At 43.9% G+C, this 27102-nt stretch overlaps 1 protein-coding gene across 1 annotated transcript in view; it reads left to right on the forward strand.

Moving 5' to 3' along the window:
* Positions 1 to 27102, forward strand: part of IKBKB (inhibitor of nuclear factor kappa B kinase subunit beta) — a 69888-nt gene that overhangs the window by 23587 nt on the left and 19199 nt on the right. Inside the window, exons 9-16 of the mRNA XM_082254901.1 lie at positions 4453 to 4560; positions 6214 to 6343; positions 7893 to 8087; positions 9540 to 9654; positions 12076 to 12199; positions 13667 to 13818; positions 17968 to 18029; positions 26740 to 26849. Of these exons, the coding sequence (XP_082111027.1) occupies positions 4453 to 4560; positions 6214 to 6343; positions 7893 to 8087; positions 9540 to 9654; positions 12076 to 12199; positions 13667 to 13818; positions 17968 to 18029; positions 26740 to 26849 (996 nt within the window). The remainder of the gene's footprint in view (positions 1 to 4452; positions 4561 to 6213; positions 6344 to 7892; positions 8088 to 9539; positions 9655 to 12075; positions 12200 to 13666; positions 13819 to 17967; positions 18030 to 26739; positions 26850 to 27102) is intronic.

Genomic DNA, 27102 nt, shown 5'->3' on the forward strand with positions numbered 1-27102 from the left:
TACAGAAGTTCAGAATGGAGTCTTGAGTCTATTGACATCAAGGACGTTTTCTTACACATTCTAATATGTGTCTGTCACCAACGCTTCCCCGCTTTGCCAAAGGAGAGGAGCATCATCAGTTTGGCATTACCCTTTGGTCTCGCCTCTGCTTCTCGGGTCTTCACAAAGGTGTTGGCTTCGGTGCTGGTGTTGTTATAACAGCAAGGAATCGCAGTGCTCGGCTACCTGGACAACCTTCTCTTGTGAGCAGAGTCTTCCTACTGCTCTGATGGACAACGTGGACATCACTATACGAACTCTGAGGGAGTTCGGCTGGCTTCTGAATTTCCAGAAGTCTGCTCTGTTTCCATCCACGAAACTGGACTATCTAGGTCTGACCATGGACTTGGCTCTAGCCAGAGTGTAAATATTCGGAAGATTCCGCTGCTTACGCTATCCCTGAAGGTGGCTTTTTGGTGGCTATCACCTCTGCCTTCAGGGTGTTGGAATTGGCAGCGTTGTCTTGTGGTTCCCCTTGTTTGGTGATCCACAAAGATAAGGTGGTTCTTCGCCCCTTTCCGTCATTCCTTCCAAAGGTGATCTCTGATTTTCATCTGAATGAGGACATTGTGTTGCCTTTCCTTTGTCCCAGGCCAAAACATCCTAAGAAAGTTGCATTGCATTCCTTGGATGTGGTTCGGGCTATTCCGGTGTACCTGGCAGCTAAGGAGTCAGACTCACTAATTGTGCTTACGGATGAGCCTCGAAAAGGACTATCCGCTTCTTCTGCAACATTTCTAGATGGATCAGCCAGACAGTGACTCAGACCTATTCGAGTCATGGGTCCGGTTCCTCATTTCCCTGTGAAGGCGCACTCTACGGGTGGGCACTCAGTACTTCTTGGGCCTTTCATCAGCCGGCGTCAGTAACGCAGGTGTACACGGCAACTACTTGGTCGTCGGTGCACACTTTCACAAAATTTTATAAAGTGGATGTACTGGCATCTGCGGTTGCAGAACCTTGTTCGCAAGGTTTTGCAGGCTGCTGTTTTGGGGGCGTACGCTTTAGGTGGGCTCCAGTTGTTTTGGTTGAGCTCCTGTTACCTGGTTGGCTATGGTTTAGCCTTGGGAATTTGTTCTTGCTGTTCCTCATGTTTGACACTGCTTTGGGACTTCCCACTGGGCAAGAAGATCAGGAGCTGTGTCCATCAAAGAACGAAAGAGAAAATGGAATTTTTGACTCAACGTAAAATCCATTTCTCTAATGTTCATTGATGGACACAGCACCCGCCCCTCCATGGAGTTGTATTACTTCTGGCACTGCTTGTAACAAAACTGAGTTTCCCTGTAGCAGAGAGGGGGAGTATACCTCCTGGGACTGCCCATAGGTGTAGTCAAGTTATTTTTCTGCCTAGTGTCCTACTCCTGTAGGGGGCTGTATAACCCTATGGTCAAGAAGATCAGGAGCTGTGTCAGTCAATGAACATCAGAGAAATGGATTTTACGGTACGTCAAAAATCCCATTTTTTTTTTTTTTTTTTTTTTTTTTTGCAGGTAAAAAAAAATGTGCATTTCATTTTTGTTTTGTTGCAGGAGCCTGGAAAGCATTGCACCAACGATCAGCAGATTGCTGATGCCATACAGGTCTCCTGCACACTGTCAGTGTATCTGCTGCCTGTACATCTTGTGCGGGTAAGCCGATACTCCCTGATAGGAACACTTCATAATCTACCATGGAGCTCCACAGCGTCATGGTAGTTCATTGAGAACTATAAGCCGACAGCCGCAGGTTATTTAGACACAGAGCTCTGTGTATGAATGAGTCGGCTGTGTGGAAGGGGCAGCAGGTGGCGGCTGCAGCACTGGGAACATGTTGCATGTTCCACCCTAAAATAGGGTGGAATACAGTGCATCCGGAAAGTATTCACAGCACTTCACTTTTTCCACATTTTTGTTATGTTACAGACTTATTCCAAAATGTATTAAATTCATGATTGTCCTCAAAATTCTACAAACATTTCCCCGTATTGACAATGTGAAAGAAGTGTGTTTGAAATCTTTGCAAATTTATTCAAAATGAAAAACAAAAAAAAAGACATCTACATAAGTATTCACAGCCTTTGTCGTGACACTCAAAATTGAGCTCAGGTGCATCCTGCTTCAACTGATCATCCTTGAGATGTTTCTACAACTTGATTGGAGTCCACCTGTGGTAAATTCAGTTGATTGGGCATGATTTGGAAAGAAACACACCTGTCTATATAAGGTCCCACAGTTACAGTCTATGTCAGAGCACAAACCAAGCCATGAAGTCAAAGGAATTGTCTGTAGACCTCCGAGACAGGATTGTATTGAGATACAGATCTGGGGAAGATTACAGAAACATTTCTGCAGCATTGAAAGTCACACTGACAGAGCTCCGGCATTTCTATGTGGGGAGAGGAGAATCTTCCAGAAGAAAAACCATCTCTGCAGCACTCCACCAATCAGGCCTATATGGTAGAGTGGCCAGACGGAAGCCACTCCTCAGTAAAAGGCACATGACAGCCCATCTGGAGTTTGCCAAAAGACACCTGAAGGACTCTGACCATGAGAAACAAAGTTCTCTGGTCTGATGAAACAAAGATTGAACTCTTTGGCCAGAATGGCAAGCGTCATGTCTGGAGGAAACCGAGGAACTGCTCATCACCTGGTCAATACCATCCCTATAGTGAAGCATGGTGGTGGCAGCATCATGCTGTGGGGATGTTTTTCAGTGGCAGGAACTGAGAGACTAGTCAGGATCGAGGGAAAGATGAATGCTCCAGAGCGCTCCGGACCTCAGACTGGGGTGAAGGTTCATCTTCCAACAGGAAGACGACCCTAAGCATACAGCCAAGATAACAAAGGAGTGGCTACAGACAACTCTGTGACTGTCCTTGAGTTGCCCAGACTTGAACATGATTGAACATCTCTGGAGAAATCTGAAAATGGCTGTTCAACCTGATGGAACTTGAGAGGTCCTGGAAAAAAGAATGGGGGAAACTGCCAAAAATAGGTGTGCCGAGCTTGTAGCATCATACTCAAAAAAAAAAAACTTGAGGCTGTAATTGGTGCCAAAGGTGCTTCAACAAAGTATTGAACAAAGGCTATGAATAAATGGAATTTTTTTAGTCTTGTATTTTTAATAAATTTGCAAATATTTAAAACATACTTCTTTTAGGGCCCTTTCACACGGGCGCTCCGTATGTTCGCAAATCATCCTATTTTTTTGCGGATGATTTATGGACATAATGTAAATCAATGGCATTGCTGATGTCAGCGGAATACCATTCGCTGACATCCGATTTTCTTCCTTTCAGTTCTGTTCCGTTTTTTGGAACGGAACAGAACCCTATTTTTCCTCTGTTTAAAAAAACGGAAAGGAAGCAAAATCAGATGTCAGCAGTGTCATCCGCTGACATCCGCAATGCCCATAGACTCACATTATGTCCATATATCATCCGCAAACGGATGGGATGATATGCGGACATACGGAGCGGATGACACAAGTGCGCAATGCGGTCCGCTCCGTGTGAAAGAGCCCTAACGTTGTCATTATGGGGTATTGTTTGTAGAATCTTGAGGAAAATAATGACTTCATTTTTGAATGAGGCTTTAACATAGCAAATTGTGTAAAAAGTGAAGCGCTGTGAATACTTTCCAGATGCAATGTATGTAACATGTTCCCAAAGGTGAACTTCTCCTTTAAAGCTCCAACATATTTGGTTAAAGTCAGAGCTTGCCACTAAGTCCCACCCATTTATTCCTATTGGCCCCTTACTATTATGGGCAGCCTCACTGGCCAGAATGGTTCTGCAAGAGGTGGGAATGAGTGAGCTAGCTGAAGCTGTGCACGTCAGGACACACTGAGACTGCTGCAGGTATGTGCACTCTGCTTACCTGCACTTTTATATATGGAGATGTTTTCCCCCTGTCCTCCCAGTGACAAAGTCCCTTTAAACTCTGCAAAGTGTTACAGAACATCTCATTGCTGTATACATGTAGATAAATCATTTAAGGGAGAATCCTTTCTCTGAAACTGGGACACCTTGAAATTAGCATGGGAGGTGGGTAACTACTTGGGTGCAAAGAATGTATAACTGTAATGCCCACAATACTGGGGGATTCATTTTGTTAGCATATTCCCCATGCAATATGGTACATTCTGGATAAACCTAGATTTGACGTTATGTTTTGGGAGCAGTCTTTAGTGTTTTATGATCTAAGCCAGTGTTTCTCAACTCCGGTCCTCGGGGCACACTAACAGGCCAGGTTTGCAAGAAAACTGAAAGACATCACAGCTGATATCATTTTCTGCTCAGTGATTGCAGTATTCTAGTCTGCATCTCCCCAAGGTAATACTTAAAATCTGGCCTGTTAGTGTGCCCTGAGGACCGAGGTTGAAAAACACTGATCTAAGCCATCCAAATGACATACATATGTTGTTATTCAGGCATGCAAAAGTAAGAGAGAAAAGCAATGAACACGTTGTGGTATACGAAGACCTATTGGGAGCAGTGAAGTTCTCCAGTGTTCTGCCAACACCCAATAACCTTAACACGTAAGACTGAACCTGCTTCATTGTTTCCTCCTATGCCTCCATACTTATGTTGCAACTGTTTTTTTTTTTTTTTTTTGTGTCCTTAAAGCAGAATCCAAACTTTATGGTGTTTTTCTCTTTTTACTGGGCCTGTTGTCTTGTTTCACCCATGGGCAGGCATTAATGATGGGACTCTTGTACAGGCACGATGTAGTTACATTATCTCAGAATCTGGCTTCATTCCTGCTATCTGTAAGATGCAGAGACTGTACATTGTACTGCACATCCACTACAGTCAGTGGGCAGAAAAAAAATCACTAGCAGGCAAGGAAAAGGTTTTTTGCAGAAGAGGCTGATAAATTCATTTCTACCAAAATACCCTGCCTGCTGGCAGATTTTCCTGTTGAAGGTTTAATTCTGCTTTAAGAGAAAAAGTTCTCATACCAACTCATATTTTTATCGAAACTCAAAAATGAAAATGTAATTTATTGCAGCTTACCAGTTCTTATACTGTATGTAGTGGCTGTATTTGTTTCCTTTTTTGCGGCTAAGAACATTTTCAGCAAGTACAGGAAATATTTGTTGATCTTGCAGAAATGTAGTATCCGTATTACTTTCTGTTAGCTAAACTAAAACATGAACCAATCATAGTTTTCTTTTTTAAACTTCTTCTAATCTCCACATCTACCTTGTACAGTAGACTAACAATGGCATGTTTGCAGTTTAACCTGGTTGGCAGTTGTGGCTCCTTCCATAGATGCAATGGAGTGAGTGAACGTAGCCACTCAGACAGGAATCGTGTTTTCTCTTACGTCCTCCGACAGTCGCCGCCACTTCATAATCTTCACTAATGGGGTGAAGCTCCGTAGGAGTAGCTAGGCAACAAGATTTGTTAATATAAAAGCTTTTAGCATATCACACCCCTAGGGGGCGGTCCCCTCAGTCAATACCTCCCTGCGTCCTGCATTCTCAACTCAGTTTCTAATGCCTAGCTTAGGAGTAGCTGGCTGATCCTGTGCTGGGGCTCTCGAGCTCAGCCTTCTATCCTCTTTTTGATTTTATTTTGAGTATTTTTCTCTTTCTTTTACTAGCTGTTCTTTTTCTCAGCATTAGTTTAGTTCTTCGGATGAAGATGATCATGCGGAGCTGGGTCTCGGACTGGCCACCCTGGATCCCAGGGCTCAGGGCCAGGGGTTCCCCAGCCTGCCATCGAGCGTTCAGTCAGGTTTCCCTGGCATATTGAACGACCCATCCCTGTTCGCTGCAGGGATGCTGCCTGTGAGGTGGCTACCTCACCGGACGCCTTTTGCGGTTTCGCTTGGGAGTTAGTTCTGGGAGTATCGGATGCCTGTGTCTTCCACTATATGCTGACTCTTTGCGCCTACACCGTACATCATTGCGGATTCCTGTAGTGACATAGGGGGTCGGAGGAAGGAATCGGTGCACACAGGGGGACACAGTCATCTGACACTCAAGGAAGTGCCAAAGGCTGAAAAGGCTTTTGAAACTGCAATAGTGGAGTGGAAGAGAGGTAAGAGAAATGGTCCACCAGAGAGGTATGTGTACATTGTATCTTTATAAAGCTAAATGAAGGCATTTCATGTAATATGACATGGATGTTATCAGAGCTACTTATTAGTGAGTAGACAAAACTCTTGTTTTTCCCTATCTTAGGATCCTGGCTGGTAAACTAGAGCGTTGGCTTCAGTGCATGTTAATGGGACACCCCAGACAAAGGGGCACAGATCCTCAAAATCCAGATGTTGGCTGTTTCCAAGCTTTGGATGCAATTCTTAACCTCAAGGTAAACAATGACTGCATCTTTCAAGGTGTGAGTGATATGATGGCAGAATTTGTATAACAGTGTTGACTACCATATACATCACTCAAGCTAATAAAAAAGAGTTCGGATTCAGGAAATTTGAGTGCAATACACACACTTCACCCCTTCTTTCTTTTTATTTCTTAATTAAAAAAAAAAAACAACTTTAAGTCCAAAAATTGTTTTTTACAACAGATAACAACATTATTTTTAACACTGATGTTAAATGAGCACACAGGCGTATGTGTTTTATATACAGGTTTATTATATTATAGTCTAACTATAGTGCCCTATGGAGAAATGTTTTTATCCTTTTCTCGTTATTGTAATAAGAGACACAAAATCAACAATAAAAAAAGAAGAAATGGTGAACTGGGATGGTGGGGGGATCCTGTACTTTTAAAATTTTAAGTTCTGGGAGTTCTTTAATTACAGAATAAATTGCCTTATTTCTCCAGCCTGCAGGACCATGCCATTGACGAAGGGAGACTGAGGACTGATGTAAAAAGGGGGGGGGGGGGGCTGTTCAAAAAAACTTTTGGTTTGTTTATTAGGTAATTTATCCATAGCGCAGAGTACTTTTCACTGGTTTCACAAAAGGGGGGGGGGGGGCGCGACTGTGAGTCATTATACATATATGCTATTCGGGCCTCTGCTGGAAGAAAAATTTTACTGGCTGGACCGCTATCCTTTTAATTTAATACTACTGCTGTATATGTACCAAAAATTTGAACGTAGAGAAGAGAGAATGTTAACAATTGCAGTGTAATCCCCCCCCCACCTATTGTGTAGAGTATTAATTTAACTATCTTCTATAAAGCTATATGAATATTGTAGAGATGGAATCTATGTGTGCCAACTCGGATCTTCTTTAGTGTAATAACATTAATGTAACTTTTATGTATATTTGTTTTCTATAATCAACCTACATATTTGCCAGCACACCATGGATCCTCAAATGGAAGCACAGAAAATGTATTCAAAGTGACCACATCACAGGCGAAGAGTGCTTCATCACATGCTTGATGAAGGGGTCCCCTATGACCTTGAAATGTTGCACTCTTCCACAGTGATGTTTACTTTAACAGTTTTGTGGACGGGATGTGAAGAGCTGTGGTTCGCTGGCAAATATGTGCGTTGGTCTATGACGGTACTAGGCTCCGACTGCCTGTTGCTGCAGCATCTGTCTGTTCAAGGAACGTTTGCGATGGGAATATTGATAGCTGTTTTCTTAATGACTCCAAGTGAGTCATTCCCTATTTTATAGGTTTTCTTTGACTGCTGAATTGCATTGTGGCCAGTGTGCCAAATACACATGGACTTATAGAAGCAATTTATCTTCTTAACATCAGAATGTACTAAACCGTGTCAGACACTGACACATCCCTTTCCACAAGGGGCTATGTATAACATCCCCACCTCATACAAAACACTTGTGAGTTAGTGGCCATTTCTATGATCATGTGGCTGTTCTTGGTCTGATACAATTACACTTCATATCCTATTCTTTGACTTGTTTGTTTTGTTCTAGCTGCTCTCCGTACTGAACATGGTGTCTGGCCGTGTGCATATATACCCTGTGACTGAAGGGGAGACACTGCAGTCTCTGAAGAGCCGCTTACAACAGGACACTGGAATTCCAGAGGATGAGCAAGAACTATTACAGGCTTCAGGGCTGGCCCTGAATCCCCACCAGCCTCTCGTACAATATGTGGCAGACAGCATGGTGAGGACATGGGGACATTTCACCCATCCCAGTTGCTCCAGTAGACATTCTCCAGGCAGTATAAAGATTACATGTCTAGAAAATTTCTGCTTTAAAGTAAACCTGTATGTCTTTTTAAGCTTTTAAATAAAGCACCACCAATACCTTCTGTTACTGATGTTGATACCTGATATTAGCTAGAAAACTACTTCTGTGCCACTCTGATTTAGTTTTGCTTTGTTACTGGGGCTTGACTGTGTGATTTCATGGTGGAGGTGAAGAAGCCTTTTCATATGTGGAGGTTAAACCTCTTTCCTGTAGATGCAAAGTGCACCCCCTTCGCCTAGACGAATGAAATGCAAGGGGGGATGGGCCAGGCTTTTTTTACCAAAAAAAAAAAAAGAGAAGTGGACATTTTGGTTTTGGCTTCTTCAAGTGCAGAGTCGATGCAGCTGCTATGCCCACCCCTCCCTTCATCCTGCCCAATTTCAGAAACAAAGGCTTCTGTGAATAGGAGCAGAGGGGAGGGCATAGCTGCTGTGTGTGCTTTTCTCTTCTCAGAGCCTTTGTGTATCCTCCGGGAGTGCCATAAACCTGACAGATGTAAATAACAGAATTGTCTAGGAGGTGTTATGTACCTCATTGGTCTTCACTCATGGTATGCATGCACATAGTCAAAAGTAGCCGAATTCCTGGAGTTTAGCTTTAAAGTGTTACTAAACCCAGGAGCCTGCATTCACTATATCTGGTCTGCTACAGTACACAGCACATAGAAATGCAATATTTTTAGTAAATATAAACTGATAAATACCTTTTTCTCATCAGCAGTATATAGCAGTTTTGTGACTTATATCAGTGTCCAGCAGAGCGCTGGTTAAAGCTTGGAGGAGTTTTTATTCTACTCTGAATGTCCTATGAGGCTGCAGGACCCCCAACCCTCTATCTGGACAGTGCTGATTGGCCCTTTGCTAATCACATGTACTCTCCCAAGAATAAAAAACTCCCTAGCAATGCACACCAAACTGAGCATGTGCAGCTTGTTCCCTAGCCTCTGTACTATCAGGAGATGGTTTGGGGACAGTGGAAGAAGGGGAGGTTTAGAAAAGACATGATCAAACAGCCTTTTTACACAATGCAGAGGATTAACCCCTTAGGCTCCACAGTGAGTATAAAAAGCATGCTTTACTGCATATACAGACTGATTTTACTGTTGTGGGTTTAGTACCACTTTTTAGGTGTTTTTGTGATTGTAATAATGGAAATTTGTATAGGGAGCTGTCAGTGGCTCAGTCCCCTTAAAGATGTGTCAACAGGCTATTATTTGCATCATAACTGCTTCTCTCCTTATATAAGGCAATTGGAATGTAAAAGCAGCTCAAAGCAGATTGATGCAACTTCAAATGAGGTCAAATGCAGGTTAGAACAAGGTCAACTGCTCAACATTAACTTATATAACATTATTTTTTGCTACAGGTAAATGATGGACGTCAGGGGGAATGTGACCTGATATTTCTCTTTGATAATCGGAAAACAGTGTATGAACCCCAAATTTCACACCGACCTCATCCTGACAGCGTTGCCTATGTTTGTGAGTATCTCATGGGCTTTAAAGGACAAGTTCAACTTTTGGAACATGTTCCATCCGTATTTAGGGTGGAACATGTAACCTGTTGCAGCAACTGCAGCCTCTCCAACCAACCCCCCCACCCCCCCTGCGGAGACACAGCTGTCAGGTCCCTATTCATCTCTATGGAGGAATTGGATGGGAACGGACCATCTGTCTGTTCTCATCCGATCCGCCAGACGGATGGAAAATAGGGTTTCCATCCGTCCGGTTTTGACAGATCGGATGTCAGCGGACATGTCTCCGCTGACATCCGATGCCCCATAGAGATGCATGGGGGGACTGTTCAGATCCGCCAAAAAAACTGACAGGCGGATCTGAACGGACTTCATGTGGGAAAGGGGCCTTAAGCAGAAGCCAGACAGGGAAAAGAAGGGGTAGCATTCAGAGCATGAGAGACCCCTGTACTGGGCTGATGAGGAACATGCTGACAGGGATGACCCAATCAGTCTGCTGCCGTTTCTTCACTTCTAAACACAGGCAGAGGCAGGAGGGTGACCTAGCTGTATTGTTTAACTGGAGTAGAGAAAAATTAAGTCACCAGCCGAGCTGTTTTGTGTGGCAGAGCTGTGTAAATCTTGCCTGGATGGAGAGCAATACAAATCCTTTGGCAGGTTCAAAATACAGTGTCCTTTTGTCCAATTAAGGTCACCATAACACTGTAAGTTACACTCCCAGCCTACTGATACTCCTATCGCCAGTGATCTGCTGCTGTTCAGTATTTTTTTCAGGCATAGCCAGGCCAAAATACCCATTATCATCGGGGACAGGAGACCTCATCCCCTCCATTATGTGACAGCAGTAGACCTGTGAACTGCATCAAAGAAGAAAACATGCTACCTTATGTCCAGAAGCATTGGGTATTTTCCCCCGACTGTAGTGGGGGGAGAAACTGCAGGGATCACTGGACAGGGGAGCATCAGTGGGTCAGCGGCTTTGCACAAACACTGTCAGTTTACCTAGATGGGCAATGTGATGAGTGTTTCTTTAATCAGCGCTTGTATTTCTACTTTTACCTTTGCATTAAAGGCTAATTTCACCTTTCTGACCATGTTTCATGTTACACCCATATTTAAAGTGGAGCTTCACTCTCTAAATCAGCATTGACTATTTTTAATTCTTATGCTGCTAACATTTGTAAATAGATAGCATAGTACTTACTTACTTACTTACATACATACATACATACATACATACATACATACATACTTACTTACATGTTAAACTTTTTTTTTTAAAGAAGAGCTGAAGTCCGCTGACCTCACAAAGCCGGTCCAGGCTTGGCCATGATTGCGTCAATAAAGTTGGGATTCGCCCAGATGCCTGGATCAGCACCCAGCTCAGCCTCTTAGCGAGCCGCTGAAAACCTGAGCTGGCTGCTCCCACCCCCTCCACAGCCCAGCGCTCCAGTGAGCGGGGGGTGGGTGGAGGAGCAGTGACTGACTGTCACCAGCTCTCTGTTAAGGGAACCCTGAGAACTGACCCATCAGCGGTGTTTGATCACTGGGTTCTCAGTGTTAGAACCGGCGAGAGACAAATGCAGCATTCACCTAGGTAAGTATGATTTGGAAAAAACCTCCATACTTCTCTTTTCAATTTCTTCCTGATTTCCAGGCCTAAGCAAATTATGTCATACATCAGAGGAGCCTTCAAGAGGGATGGAGGGGCTTTCTCAGCTAAACACGCCCTCCTGCATGCATGTCTGAGCTAAGGGCAGATGGATTTCTGGAAGTAAATGCTACATGAATCATCTGCCCTTACTTAAGGCCACAGCCAGAAATGATAGGGGGTGCTTTTCAAAGTGATTCATCTGCAAAATAAAGCACGGAGATGTGGATCGGTGGATTAGTTTGCTTTGAAAAGTAGAAATAAATCAAACCAATATTTGTTTGTGGTGCTCAGATGCAGTGTAGTTCTGCTTTAAGGTGTAACATAAACATGTTCCTAACCTGCAGCACCCTCCAATCCTTGCCTGAATTACAGTTTTTTTCTCCCTGCAGCATCCTGAAATGTTTTTAATTTTATTTGTCGTGGATAGGTGAATTGTAAACTACAAATTCCTTATGCCATTGCAGCAGAGGAACCCGTGTTTCTTAGCTGAGCAGAACGGCGCAACTTACTTCAGCTCCATGACTGAAGGTCTGTACATCCTGGATGGGGCTGGAGGAATAGTCTGCAGAAGCACAGAACGCAGTTGCAATGCTTTGCAGGCTCCAGTGCAAACAAATTATTAAATGCACATTTCTCTTTTTGCAATATGGGTGCATTTAGTATTTTTTTGCAAAAGGTAGATTATGCCTTTATTCTATAGTGAGGATATGTGTAATCTTCAATCCCCTACAATGATGTTTAAATGACTCCATCCTTTTTATGATCTTTTTCCAGTGCAGGAACCCAAACACACCCTGTCCTATGTGCAACTCCGCAGAGTATGGGGACAGATCTGGCAGACAATACGAATGTTGAAAGAGGACTGTGCCAAGCTGCAGATGGGACAACGTGCCACTATGTAAGGCATACTTACTCACCCACCCCCATTACTCAGGCCTCATACTATACCTTACTATGTATTACCATACTACATGCTGAATCCCGTTCACGCATGCATGTGATTTTCTCTGTTTCCACACACGGTTTAGATTGTGTTATCTATAGAACTGGTATTCGGATCAGATCATTGAGACATGGGAATAATTATTTGATATTTTAGCCCAAAATAAAAAACATTTTCCAAGCTGCTCTATTCACAAGCATAAATCTTGCTAAGGTGTGGTTATTTTTTTCTTTTGCATACAGATAAAATATGCAATGTTTAGAAGCTCAGTCCTCTATTTAAAAAGACCCTGTCACCATATTAAAAAGGCAAACCCACCCTGTAATAAAGGATGTTTCATACTTCTCTTTCCAACAAGTAGCGAGTGAAGTCTTCACTGTATTGAAGAGCTCTGGGCTCTGTTGCTCTCTGACACTTCAGGGAGTTTTAGAGAATCCCCCATTGGGCTCTGTGAAACAATTTTGGTTGATGCCCACCCCAGAGTATAAGAAAATCACTTTCATTATTCCCCACTGTACTGTGAGAACGAGAAAGTGATTGTTCTGGGCAACAAGCTAATGCTTTAAAGTGTACCTAAATACAAGAACAAAAATTAATAGGATTGCAGCTTACCTTAGATGTGTGGTTGCTTTAGTTTTCTTATTTTTTTTTTTTTCAAACTGTCTTTTGCGTTATTTTAACCTGGTAATCCTTCATTAATACACTTCCTGTCTAACAACTGTACTAAGCAGTGGTGTCACTCTAGGACAGGGACTGTTTTAAACATACATGACACTGTGTTAGAACTACATAACACCTCCCTCTCTTCATAACAGGGAGAGGTGTTTTGTAGTCCACAGCGTTACATACAACGTTTAAAGTACTTACAGTGTATATTTAATAGACATAAAGTGAGCAAATAAGAAGAATGTATTGTTTGCATACACTGTAACAAATGGGAGCCCATGCAGTTTGTTGCATACAGGCATACCCCGTTTTACGTACACTCGTGAGTACGGACACAGCTTGGTCAGCTTGGCATTACACTACTCCCGTTTTTTAACATTGGCGTCTATGGGAAATCTTGGTCAGCTTGACATGGCACTACTCCCAATACCAAACTTAGGGAGCATCTAGAGGGGACCCAGGACTACAACTTGCCTAGGTAATCTACCATGTCATAGTCCTGGTTCCCTTTAACATGCTCCCCAAGTTTGATGTCCTTGTCACTTATGGTTTGGGAGCAGTGCCATGTCAAGCTGACCAAGATTTCCTATAGAGCTAGTGTATTTACATGCATTGAGAAGTGAAAAAAGGTATTGCTTCACTTTAAGTACATTTTCATTTTACATACATGCTCTGGTCCCATTGTGTACTTAAAAGTGGGGTATGCCTGTATGTGGTCCTGTTTCTGTGTTGTCACTGACAAGCTGTGTATTTCAGGGTTAACTTGCTACGATACAATACTGAACTTTCCAAAAAGAAGAATCTGATGACCTCAGAGTGCGAGCAGTTAAAAGCCAAATTGGATTTCTTCCGCAGCAGTATCCAGATTGATCTAGAAAAATATAGCGAGCAGATGGAGTTTGGCATTAGTAAGTTATCATTATTAGGGGGTAATACCACAAGAAACTTTTGGTTTCTCTCCTGCAACTTTCATGATGGGCTCTTTCCCTGCCACCGCTGAAACGTTCTTCTGCTTTGTTTCCCAATGATAACTGACATCACTCATGCTACCTTCCTCTTTTTCCTTTAACCACTTCAGCTCTGAAAGATTTTACTCCCCTCCATGACCAGGACATTTTTTGCTACTTGGCATTGTGCTACTTTAACTGCTAATTGTGCAGTCAAACAACGCTGTACCAAAACGAAATTTAGATATTTTTTTTTTTTTTTTTTTCATATAGATAAAACATTCTTTTTGTGGCATTTGATCACCACTGGGTTTTTTTCTTCTTTTTTTTGCAAACTAAAGGGAAAAAAAAATTTTTTGAAAAAGATAAGACAAAATTTTTTAATTTCTGCTATAAAACATATGCAAAAAAAAACAACATTTAATTTCTTTCTAAATTTAGGCCAAAATGTATTCCGCTACAAGTCTTTGGTAAAAAAAAAAAAAATTCCAATAAGTGTATATTGATTGGTTTGCATGAAAGTTATAGAGTCTACAAATGATGGTGTATGTATCATTTTATATATATATATATATATATATTATAATGGGACTGCGATAGTGCTGCGATCAATCTGACACTGACATCACCGGTGACCCTAATATAGTGATCAGTGCTAATGATATACACTTTCACTGTACTAATAACACTGACTGGAAAGGGGTAACATCTAGGGCTATCAAAGGGTTAAATGTGTGCCTTTTTAATCTTTACTGTGTGCTGTTTTTAGACGTCAACACAGTGACGAAACGCGTAAGATGGAACGCACGTCATGACGTCACAGGAGCTGGGTGGAACGCAAACCGGTAGTTACCGCTCTCCACTCCACAGCTCCATATGTGACGGCTTTTTTACTGTACATGTCTTTGGCTGTACAACTTTTTTGGCTTTACCTATGTGCAAATAAAATTTTAAAGCAATACTGCACTATTTGGAGCTCTTCCCTTTTTTATATAACTTACCCGGCTGGATAAGGGCAAGAGAGGAGCGATGACTGCCATTGGAGCAAGCAGAGGCACCTACCCCGAGGGGGACCCATCCTGGGCCAGGTGGCCAACTAAGCGGTTCTGGTCTTTATGCCATAAGGCAGTGGTCCTCAACTCCGGTCCTAAGGGCCTACTAACAGGCCAGATTTTAAGTATTACCTTGGGGAGATGCAGACTAGAGTACTGCAATCACTGAGCAGCAAATGATATCACCTGGGAGGTATTTCAGTTATCTTGCAAATCTGGCCTGTTAGTGGGCCCTGTAGGCCAGGGTTGAGGACCACTGCCATAAGGCAATTAAGACCCACTTGTTCTGGTGAGTGAGCCATTTTACTATTAGCCACGGTGGAATAAGGAGTGACACTAAATCCGATTGGGGAGGCTGGCACAGAGCACCTGCACTATCTCTTGTATGGCACATAAATATATGTTTTTTTTAACAATCTCACAAGAAGTCACCTTTTTCTATATATGAACTGTGTGGAGCACTTATGAGACTTTTACACGTCTCATGCACTTTACATCAACTTTGAGCTCTTGCACTTATGAAATAATTTTATTTACAGTGTGCACCTTACATAGAAACATAGAAACATAGAATGTGTCGGCAGATAAGAACCATTTGGCCCATCTAGTCTGCCCAATATATCTGAATCCTATGAATAGTCCCTGGCCCTATCTTATATGAAGGATAGCCTTATGCCTATCCCATGCATGCTTAAACTCCTTCACTGTATTTGCAGCTACCACTTCTGCAGGAAGGTTATTCCATGCATCCACTACTCTCTCAGTAAAGTAATACTTCCTCATATTACTTTTAAACCTTTGCCCCTCTAATTTAAAACTGTGTCCTCTTGTGGTAGTTTTTCTTCTTTTAAATATGCTCTCCTCCTTTACCGAGTTGATTCCCTTTATGTATTTAAAAGTTTCTATCATATCCCCTCTGTCTCTTCTTTCTTCCAAGCTATACATGTTAAGGTCCTTTAACCTTTCCTGGTAAGTTTTTTTTTCCTGCAATCCATGTACTAGTTTAGTAGCTCTTCTCTGAACTCTCTCTAGAGTATCTATATCCTTCTGGAGATATGGCCTCCAGTACTGCGCACAATACTCCAAGTGAGGTCTCACCAGTGTTCTGTACAGCGGCATAATCACTTCTCTCTTTCTACTACTTATACCTCTCCCTATACATCCAAGCATTCTGCTGGCATTTCGTGCTGCTCTATTACATTGTCTTCCCACCTTTAAGTCTTCTGAAATAATTACTCCTAAATCCCTTTCCTCAGATACTGAGGTCAGGACTGTGTCAAATATTCTATATTCTGCCCTTGGGTTTTTACGCCCCAGGTGCATTATCTTGCACTTATCCACATTAAATTTCAGTTGCCAGAGTTCTGACCATTCTTCTAGTTTTCCTAAATCCTTTTCCATTTGGCGTTTCCCTCCAGGAACATCAACCCTGTTACATATCTTTGTGTCATCAGCAAAAAGACAAACCTTACCATCGAGGCCTTTTGCAATATCACTTATGAAGATATTAAACAAAATTGGTCCCAGTACAGATCCCTGAGGTACCCCACTGGTAACATGACCTTGTTCTGAATGTTCTCCATTGACTACAACCCTCTGTTGTCTGTCACTCAGCCACTGCCTAATCCACTCAACAATATGGGAGTCCATGCTCAATGACTGCAGTTTATTGATAAGTCTTCTATGTGGGACAGTGTCAAAAGCCTTACTAAAATCTAGATATGCAATGTCTACTGCACCTCCACCGTCTATTATTTTAGTCACCCAGTCAAAAAAATCTATAAGATTTGTTTGACATGATCTCCCTGAAGTAAACCCATGTTGTTTTTCATCTTGCAATCCATGGGATTTAAGATGTTCCACAATCCTATCCTTTAATAGGGTTTCCATTAATTTGCCTACTATTGATGTCAGACTCACTGGTCTATAGTTGCTCGATTCCTCCCTACTACCTTTCTTTTGAATGGGCACGACATTTGCCAATTTCCAATCTTCCGGGACGACTCCTGTTACTAATGATTGGTTAAATAAATCTGTTAATGGTTTTGCCAGCTCACCACTAAGCTCTTTTAATAATTTTGGGTGTATCTCATCAGGACCCTGTGACTTATTTGTCTTCACTTTAGACAGCAATCTTAGAACGTCTTCCTCTGTAAAGACACATGCATCAAACGATTCATTAGTCATCCTTTCAAGTGGAGGTCCTTCTTCTTTTTCTTCTGTAAAAACTGAACAGAAGTATTCATTAAGGCAGTCGGCTAGCCCTTTATTCTCTTCTACATACCTTCCGTCCTTTGTTTTTAATTTAGTTATTCCTTGTTTTAATTTCCTTTTTTCATTTATATATCTGAAGAATGTCTTATCCCCCTTTTTCATAGACTGAGCTAGTTTTTCTTCTGCCTGCGCTTTAGAAGTTCTTATAACTTGCTTGGCCTCTTTCTGCCTAATCTTGTAGATTTCACTGCATTGGTATAACCCAGTACATCATTGGATATATATTTGTATTTATCTGGCATAATATTTGTTTTGAACCATATTTGCATTGTTTGCACCTTATTTTAAGCACCAATATCTAGCATTGAACCATATTTGTACTATATGCACCTTATTTGTTATTATCAAGCAAGCGCTATAGGTAACCTTTCCTATTTAAGATTATTTACACTTAACTCACTTGCACTTTACTATAGCAGCTGCAATTTCCCCTTTAGGTTAATAAGGCCCATTGGCGTGAAGGATATACCAACAGTATATCATATCTACTATTTGTTAATTTTGCTTCTCTTGCAGTCTAGGAGGGTGAAAACCGTGAAACATTTGATAAAGATATAGTAAAAAAGAAAAAAAAAAATCTGACTTGTAAGTGAGGACTATAGCAGAAAAAACATTCATATTGGACCCTTAACAAGGCAATGAATTAAAGTAATTGCATTTCTAATACCTTGCTTCTAATTAGGCCTTATGTATTCCATGCAATAGTCCTTCGGTGGGCCGTTATTTTTATTCCCTTTTTTTGTTCACCATCAGTTAATCCTCACATTATCATATCTCTTTTCAGCCTCTGAAAAACTGCTATCTACGTGGAAAGAGATGGAGCAGGCAGTTGAGCTGTGTGGGAGAGTAAGTGACCTCATTCTGGATTTGAATCCACATCACAATTTATATGTTCTTTGTCGTTTTTTAGTACACTTGCTAGAGTATAAGGAATAAAGCCTCCTCATCTTTTCACGTCACCCACAGTTGACAGATTATTGTTCCTTAAAGTGGTTTTAAACCTTTAGATATGAATTATGAACAAAGTATATCCCTCTATAGTGTGTGCTTGTCTGAGTCCAAAGCACCAAGTGTCATTCCTGTCTGCTGCTTCCTTCCTCTGGTATCAGCAGGAGTCCCTTCCACCAAGAGGAAAAAGGTGACAGCAGATTGGCAGCCTCAGCTCTGTTCCTGTGTGAAACAGGGGGGGGGGGGGAGTTTCCCCAACACTCCTCACTGAGCTCTGCAGAGTGTAATCTCAGCTCTCTGCCGCCTATTTTTTTAACTTTCAAACTTTCAGATAAGCTTTATAAATTCTAGACTTTGAAAGGATGTAGAAAAGAGAAGACTACAGATAAACAGGTAGAACTTCTGTGAGAGGATTAGTTTAATCTGTGTATCACCTCAGGCTAATCACTTCGCTAGGCATATGTGAGAGTTTACAACTACTTTAACCAGATGCCGACCGGCCCACATACATTTAATGCGGTCAGATGAGCTTTTTAAATTATGGATTTTTAAAAGGATGTAGAATTAAGAAGACTGCAGATAAACTGGTAGAACCTCTGTAGGAGGATTAGTTGAAAGTAGAACTATAGGCAAAACTTTTTTTTTTTTTTTCCTTTTGGATAGAGCAAGGGAGGGTTAAAACCCCCTGTCAGATTTTTTTTTTTTTTTTTATCATCTGTATCCCATTGCGGAGATTTCTCTTTGCTTCCTGTCCTATAGTCAAACAGGTGAGAGGTAATCCCTGCAATTTAAGGGAATTTCTTGCGGACTCCCAGGTCACCAGAACAAGTGTCCCAATTGGAAGATTTCCCCTCTATTTTTTTTCTAGGGATAACCCAAAATTTGGGATTTCTTTTACTTTCACTTTCAATGAAAATGATAAGCAGGACAAATGGAGAGGGTGAATCTCCCTAATGGGGACACAGACAGCTATAAAAACTAACACATGTTCTAATCACTCTCCACTCTATCCAAAACTACCAAAAAAAGATTTGCCTTTAGTTATACTTTAATCTATGTATTACCTGAGGCCAGTCACTTCACTGGGTATATGTGAGAGTTTACAACCACTTTAACCAGATGCCGACCACCCCACATACATTTACTTTGGCAGAGCGGCTGCTCTGGGCAGAATCGCGTACCTGTACATGATTCTGCACTTCCGGTTTTGGGGCGCTCTGCTGGGGACCCGCTCCTGTGTGATTGGACACATCCTGCTGCATCTGCCCCTGGTCACCACTAGAAGTAGCTGAAGCAAAGACAAGAATCGGACTGCTCACTTACAGTTCCTTGAAAAAGTATTCATACCCCTTGACATTTTTAACCTTTTGTCATGTTACAACCAAAAGCATACATGTATATTATTGGGTTTTGTATGTGATAGACCAACATAAAGTGTCATGTAATTGTGAAGTGGAAGGAAAATGATAAATGATTTTCAAAATTTTTGAAAAATATGTAATAAGTATGGTGTGCATTGTATTCAGCCCCCCAATACTTCATAGAACCACCTTTCACTGCAATTACAGCTGCAAGTCTTTTTGGGTATGTCTTTACCAGCTTTGCACATCTAGAGAGTGACATTTTTGCCCATTCTTCTTTGCAAAATAGCTCAAGATCTGTCAGATTGGGTGGAGAGTGTCTGTGAACAGCAATTTTCAAGTCTTGCCACAGATTCTCAATTAAATTTAGGTCTGGACTTTGACTGGGCCATTCTAACACATGAATATGCTTTGATCTAAACCAATCCATCTTTCCATCAAGTCTGACCAGCTTCCCTGTCCCTGCTGAAGAAAAACATCCCCACAACATGATGCTGCCACCACCATGTTTCACATAGTTTTGCTTTTAGGCCTAAAAGTTAAATTTTGGTCTCATCTGACCAGAGCACCTTCTTCCACATGTTTGCTGTGTACCCCACATTACTTCTTGCAAACTGCAAATGAGACTTCTTATGGCTTTTTTTCAACAATGGCTTTCTTCTTGCCACTCTTCCAAAAAAGGCCAGATTTGTGGAGTGCACGACTAATAGTTGTCCTGTGGGCAGATTCTCCCACCTGAGCTGTGGATCTCCGCAGATCCTCCAGAGTTACCATGGACCTCTTGGCTGCTTCTATGATAGCCTGTCAGTTTTGTATGGATGGTAATGTCTTGGTAGGTTTGCAGTTGTGCCATACTCTTTCCATTTTCGGATGATGGATTGAACAGTGCTCCATGAGATGTTCAAAGCTTGGAATATTTTTTATAATCTAACTCTGCTTTAAACTTCTGCACAACTTTATCCCTGACCTGTCTGGTGTGTACCTTGGCGTTCATGATGCTGTTTGCTCACTAAGGTTCTCCAACAAATCTCTGAGGTCTTCGCAGAACAGCCGTATTTATACTGAGATTAAATTACACACAGGTGGACTCTATTTACTAATTAGGTGACTTCTGAAGGCAATTGGTTCCACTAGATTTCAGTTATCAGAGTAAAGGGGGCTAAATTCAAATGCACGTCACACTTTTCAGCAGAGGCGGCTCTCTAATTAGGCAAATTAGGCGGTCGCCGAAGGCCTCGCACTCACAGGGGCCTCGCGGCCGCCTAATATGCCGAGTTACAGAGCCGCCTCTGAGGCTGGCAGCAGGGATCTCCCTGCCATCAGTACAGTCCCGGCCAGTCTGTAAGCAGGAGAATCTGCTACGATTCGGGGCTGTGATCAGGAGCAGCTCACCGCGGAATGGGAGCTCACTGACATCTCCTGATCACAGCCAAATACTGGAGCCGCAGCGCTGACACTTCTCCCTCACAGACCACAGACAGGGGAGGAGAAAGAGCTGCTTCTACTCCTCCTCCCGACCTCTCCACCTGTGCTTGCCCCGCCCACACTCCCCGACAGTCTCAGAAGATGAGGTATGGGCGGGAAGAATTTGCAAACCAGGAACAAGAAGAGGAAAGATGGTGCCTGAATCCTGATCCCTCCATCCATCCCTTCCATCCATCCCTTCCAGTGAGTACTCTGATCTAAGGAGCACCCTTCCTCCATCTCTTTCCATTCCTTTCTTTCTCCCTCCCCTCCTTTCTTTTCTGTCTGTCCCCCTGTCTGTCCATCTGTCCCCCTGCCAGTCTGTCCATCTGTCCCCCTGCCAGTCTGTCCATCTGTCCCCCAGTCTGTCCATCTGTCCCCCAGTCTGTCCATCTGTCTGTCCATCTGTCCCCCTGCCAGTCTGTCCATCTGTCTGTCCATCTGTCCCCCTGCCAGTCTGTCCATCTGTCCCCCTGCCAGTCTGTCCATCTGTCCCCCTGCCAGTCTGTCCATCTGTCCCCCTGCCAGTCTGTCCATCTGTCCCCCTGCCAGTCTGTCCATCTGTCCCCCTGCCAGTCTGTCCATCTGTCCCCCTGCCAGTCTGTCCATCTGTCCCCCTGCCAGTCTGTCCATCTGTCCCCCTGCCAGTCTGTCCATCTGTCCCCCTGCCAGTCTGTCCATCTGTCCCCCTGCCAGTCTGTCCATCTGTCCCCCTGCCAGTCTGTCCATCTCTCTGTCCATCTGTCCCCCTGTCTGCCCATCTGTCCCCCAGTCTGCCCACCTTTCCCCCAGTCTGTCCCCCTGCCAGTCTGTCCATCTGTCCCCCTGTCCATCTGTCCCACAGTCTGTCCATCTGTCCCACAGTCTGTCCATCTGTCCCACAGTCTGTCCATCTGTCCCACAGTCTGTCCATCTGTCCCCCAGTCTGTACATCTGTCCCACTGCCAGTCTGCCCACCTGTCCCCCAGTCTGCCCATCTGTCCCACTGCCAGTCTGCCCATCTGTCCCACTGCCAGTCTGTCCATCTGTCCCCCTGTCTGTCCATCTGTCCCCCTGTCTGTCCATCTGTCCCCCTGTCTGTCCATCTGTCCCCCTGTCTGTCCATCTGTCCCCCTGCCTGTCCATCTGTCTGTCCATCTGTCCCCCTGCCTGTCCATCTGTCTGTCCATCTGTCCCCTTGCCAGTCCATCTGTCTGTCCATCTGTCCCCCTGCCAGTCTGTCCATCTGTCCCCCTGCCAGTCTGTCCATCTGTCCCCCTGCCAGTCTGTCCATCTGTCCCCCTGCCAGTCTGCCCATCTGTCCCCCTGCCAGTCTGCCCATCTGTCCCCCAGTCTGTCCATCTGTCCCCCTGCCAGTCTGTCCATCTGTCCCCCTGCCAGTCTGTCCATCTGTCCCCCTGCCAGTCTGTCCATCTGTCCCCCTGCCAGTCTGTCCATCTGTCCCCCAGTCTGCCCATCTGTCCCCCATTCTGTCCATCTGTCCCCCTGCCAGTCTGTCCATCTGTCCCCCTGCCAGTCTGTCCATCTGTCCCCCTGCCAGTCTGTCCATCTGTCCCCCTGTCTGTCCCCCTGTCTGTCCATCTCTCTGTCCATCTGTCCCCCTGCCAGTCTGTCCATCTGTCCCCCTGCCAGTCTGTCCATCTGTCCCCCTGCCAGTCTGTCCATCTGTCCCCCTGCCAGTCTGTCCATCTGTCCCCCAGTCTGTCCATCTGTCCCCCAGTCTGTCCATCTGTCCCCCTGTCTGTCCGTCTTTCCCCCTGCCAGTCTGTCCGTCTGTCCCCCTGCCAGTCTGTCCATCTGTCCCCCTGCCAGTCTGTCCATCTGTCCCCCTGCCAGTCTGTCCATCTGTCCCCCTGCCAGTCTGTCCATCTGTCCCCCTGCCAGTCTGCCCATCTGTCCCCCTGCCAGTCTGCCCATCTGTCCCCCTGCCAGTCTGCCCATCTGTCCCCCTGCCAGTCTGCCCATCTGTCCCCCAGTCTGCCCATCTGTCCATCTGTCCCCCTGCCAGTCTGTCCATCTGTCCCCCTGCCAGTCTGCCCATCTGTCCCCCTGCCTGCCCATCTGTCCCCCTGCCAGTCTGTCCATCTGTCCCCCTGCCAGTCTGTCCATCTGTCCCCCTGCCAGTCTGTCCATCTCTCTGTCCATCTGTCCCCCTGTCTGTCCATCTGTCCCCCTGCCAGTCTGCCCATCTGTCCCCCAGTCTGCCCACCTTTCCCCCAGTCTGTCCCCCTGCCAGTCTGTCCATCTGTCCCCCTGCCAGTCTGTCCATCTGTCCCCCTGTCAGTCTGTCCATCTGTCCCACAGTCTGTCCATCTGTCCCACAGTCTGTCCATCTGTCCCACAGTCTGTCCATCTGTCCCACAGTCTGTCCATCTGTCCCCCAGTCTGTACATCTGTCCCACTGCCAGTCTGCCCACCTGTCCCACTGCCAGTCTGCCCATCTGTCCCACTGCCAGTCTGCCCATCTGTCCCACTGCCAGTCTGTCCATCTGTCCCCCTGTCTGTCCATCTGTCCCCCTGTCTGTCCATCTGTCCCCCTGTCTGTCCATCTGTCCCCCTGTCTGTCCATCTGTCCCCCTGTCTGTCCATCTGTCCCCCTGCCTGTCCATCTGTCCCCCTGCCTGTCCATCTGTCTGTCCATCTGTCCCCTTGCCAGTCCATCTGTCTGTCCATCTGTCCCCCTGCCAGTCTGTCCATCTGTCCCCCTGCCAGTCTGTCCATCTGTCCCCCTGCCAGTCTGTCCATCTGTCCCACTGCCAGTCTGTCCATCTGTCCCCCTGCCAGTCTGTCCATCTGTCCCCCTGCCAGTCTGCCCATCTGTCCCCCAGTCTGCCCATCTGTCCCCCATTCTGTCCATCTGTCCCCCTGCCAGTCTGTCCATCTGTCCCCCTGCCAGTCTGTCCATCTGTCCCCCTGCCAGTCTGTCCATCTGTCCCCCTGTCTGTCCCCCTGTCTGTCCATCTCTCTGTCCATCTGTCCCCCTGCCAGTCTGTCCATCTGTCCCCCTGCCAGTCTGTCCATCTGTCCCCCTGCCAGTCTGTCCATCTGTCCCCCTGCCAGTCTGTCCATCTGTCCCCCTGCCAGTCTGCCCATCTGTCCCCCAGTCTGCCCATCTGTCCCCCAGTCTGCCCATCTGTCCCCCTGCCAGTCTGTCCATCTGTCCCCCTGTCTGTCTGTCTTTTCCCCTCATGCAAGCACAAATCCTTCTTTTTTTTTTATTACTATACAGACCAGGATCCCTCAGTTTCACTCCAGTTCTCCTCTACCCATCCCTCATCATTTACCCATGGTTCCCAGTCCCATCCCTCTCCTATTCATCCCATGTGGTTTCCACAGTACACATCCCACCCACACAAGCAGCAGTAATTAGATGCTCGGCCTTGGGGTTCTTCCTTAACCTTTGCGAAGGGGGTGAGTGGGGCCTCATGTCTAAATTCTGCCTAAGGCCTCACAAAGCCTAGAGCCGCCTCTGCTTTTCAGATATCTATTTGTAAACAATTTTGAAAACCATTTATCATTTTCTTTCCACTTCACAATTATGTTCCACTTTGTGTTTGTCTATCACATAAAATCCCAATAAAATATATTTATGTTTTTAGGTGTAACATGACAAAATGTGGAAAATTTCAGAGGTATAAATACTTTTTCAAGGCACTGCATTCTACAAAGTGTCCTTGCTTCTTCCTTTCAGTGCCCTTTAGTGGTGGTCTTTAGAAGCTGATGTGGGATACAATGCGATTAGAGGAGAAGTGTTTTAACCTCAGGCAACGCGGGGGGTTCTTTACTGTTAGGGCTACAAGATTGTGGAATTCTCTACCACAAGAGGTGGTTTCTGCGGGAAGGATGGTGGCTTTCAAAAGACTCTTAGACTTACATCTCAAGGATCAGAACATTCAGGGCTATGTGAGATGATTACAGCCACACACACCTACACAGGTTGAACTGGATGGACTATTGTCTTTATTCAACCTCACCTACTATGTACTATGTAACTATGGATATAAACACGCTGCTTCTAGGCTGTGTCTGACACTTCTGTTATCGGCAACATATACCTCTTACCTTGTATCAGCAAAAAACCCTTGTTTACTTTTTTTTTTATCAGGATGCAGGGCCAAGTAAGTAAGAATACAGAATATGTGCTAAAAGCACACTCATTTAATGCTGATGTGGTTATGATAGGGAGGCAATTGTGTTTCCTTTCTAGTTGCTGACTAGTTTCCATTGCTGAAGGAGAAGGTTATTGAGGCTGGGTTCACACATGTGTGATCCAGGAACCAGCGCGATTCCTGTGCGGTTCCCACATTGCATCTATCTTGCAGGCACGTTCACACTGCACTCTACAAACCTCTGCGAGTGTCAATAGAAAGTTCATGACACCCCCAGATCAATTCGCAGATCACAGGGCAAACTGTGAAATGGTGTGAACACCCATTCAATCTGATTCCAGTGCGGACCAAAAAAAAGTCCTGTACCATTTTGGTCTGATTGTGATGCAAATTCAGCCATACAAATTGGCTGAGTTTGCATCGCACTGACATCGCATGTGATCTGCACAGTAATGTGGTGTGAATCACATGCAATGTCCTTGCCCTTTTTAACTAAGTGCATTTAGTACAATCTTAGATATTCCATTTATCATTATCTATCTTTCAGTGTTATTTGTTGAGTCCTCATAAGCCCGTTTTGTGACTGAAATTGAAAGTAGAACTAAAAGCAATACTTTTTTTCATCAGAGAGAGAGTTAGAAATCATTTTAGTTTTTTTTTTTGCCATCTGTGTCCCATTGGGGAGATTTTTGTGCACTTCCAGTCTCATAGCCACATCAGGAAGTGAGAGGAAGTTCCAGGCCATCACCAGAACTTTTATATAATAAAAACCCTGCGCTCAGTTATTGTAGATATTGGACTTCTGCAATTTACAAATCCTGAATACTGGAAAAAAAAAACAATAAGCATCTTTTGAAAAAGTGCTGCCCCTTTAAATATCAAACAAAATTATAAATCAATACCAATAATCGAAAGACTTTTCAAGCCATGTACATAATTCATAAGTGTGAATAGAAAAAAAATCTATTTGTATTGAAAATGATGGTTTTTGCACCAATCAAATTATGATTTATTGTTTCACATAGTCAACGATTAGTATAAAATATGGAATTGTTTTTATTGATTATGCACCTTTAAACATTATGTACAGGGTTTGAAAAGTATTTCAATTATCCCCTATTGTTCCATATTTTAAGGGGACAGCGCACTTTTAAAAAAAAAAATTAAGGTTATTGTTTAACTCCAATCACACAACATTTATCCCAATTGGAAGATTTCCCCTCTAATCCTGTTCTGGTGACCACTAACAATTTGTGATTTTCTTTGACTTGTGATAGTGGTCAACAGAACCAATAGGAAGGGTGAATCTCCCGAACAGGGACACAGACAGACAGCAATAAAAACATGACAGATGTTTTAACTGCTCTCCACTCTAAAACATCTAAAACAAAAAGGAAAAAGAAACGTTTGCCCTATACTTTACATGAAGTTGACAATGGAAGTACCTGCTGTGGTTGCCTAATTGAGAGAGGAAGGCAAAGATAACGGATACAAAATCCCCTCTATAGTCTCTCCTATGTGTACTAACATGCTGCCCTATTTCATACACTTGAGGTGTATAGTGGAGATGCTTAGGCATATCAAAATTCCCATATAGGTCAAGAAGCCAAAAGCCCTACTTGAAACGTAAATTAAATTTTACTGTAATTTAAATTTGTTGTCTGTAATTCACAGGAGCAGGAAGTCCAGCAATTAGTGGAGAAAATGATGGCCCTGCAAACAGACAGTGTGGATCTGCAAAGAAATCCGCTGGGCAGGAGGCATCGTGGGACTCTGGATGACATGTAGGTGATCAGCATTTAGATGGGTCCACAGAACTCCAGTTGCTGAATAATATCTGAAGGGGTTCATTTAAAAAAAAAAAAAAACAAGTGCAGTGAGATCCAGGGATGAATCGGAAGACTGATTAGCTGGGAAAAATTAAATAAACTCGCTAAGAAGCTTTACTTACACAGTGATCCAGATCAATTATGTAGATCAGTGGTTCTTAACCTGGGTTAGATCGAACCCCAGGGGTTCGGTGAGTCAGTCTCAGGG

The sequence above is a fragment of the Pelophylax lessonae genome, assembly GCF_965119305.1.
Source record: "Pelophylax lessonae genome assembly, chromosome: 4".
Lineage (NCBI taxonomy): Eukaryota > Metazoa > Chordata > Amphibia > Anura > Ranidae > Pelophylax > Pelophylax lessonae.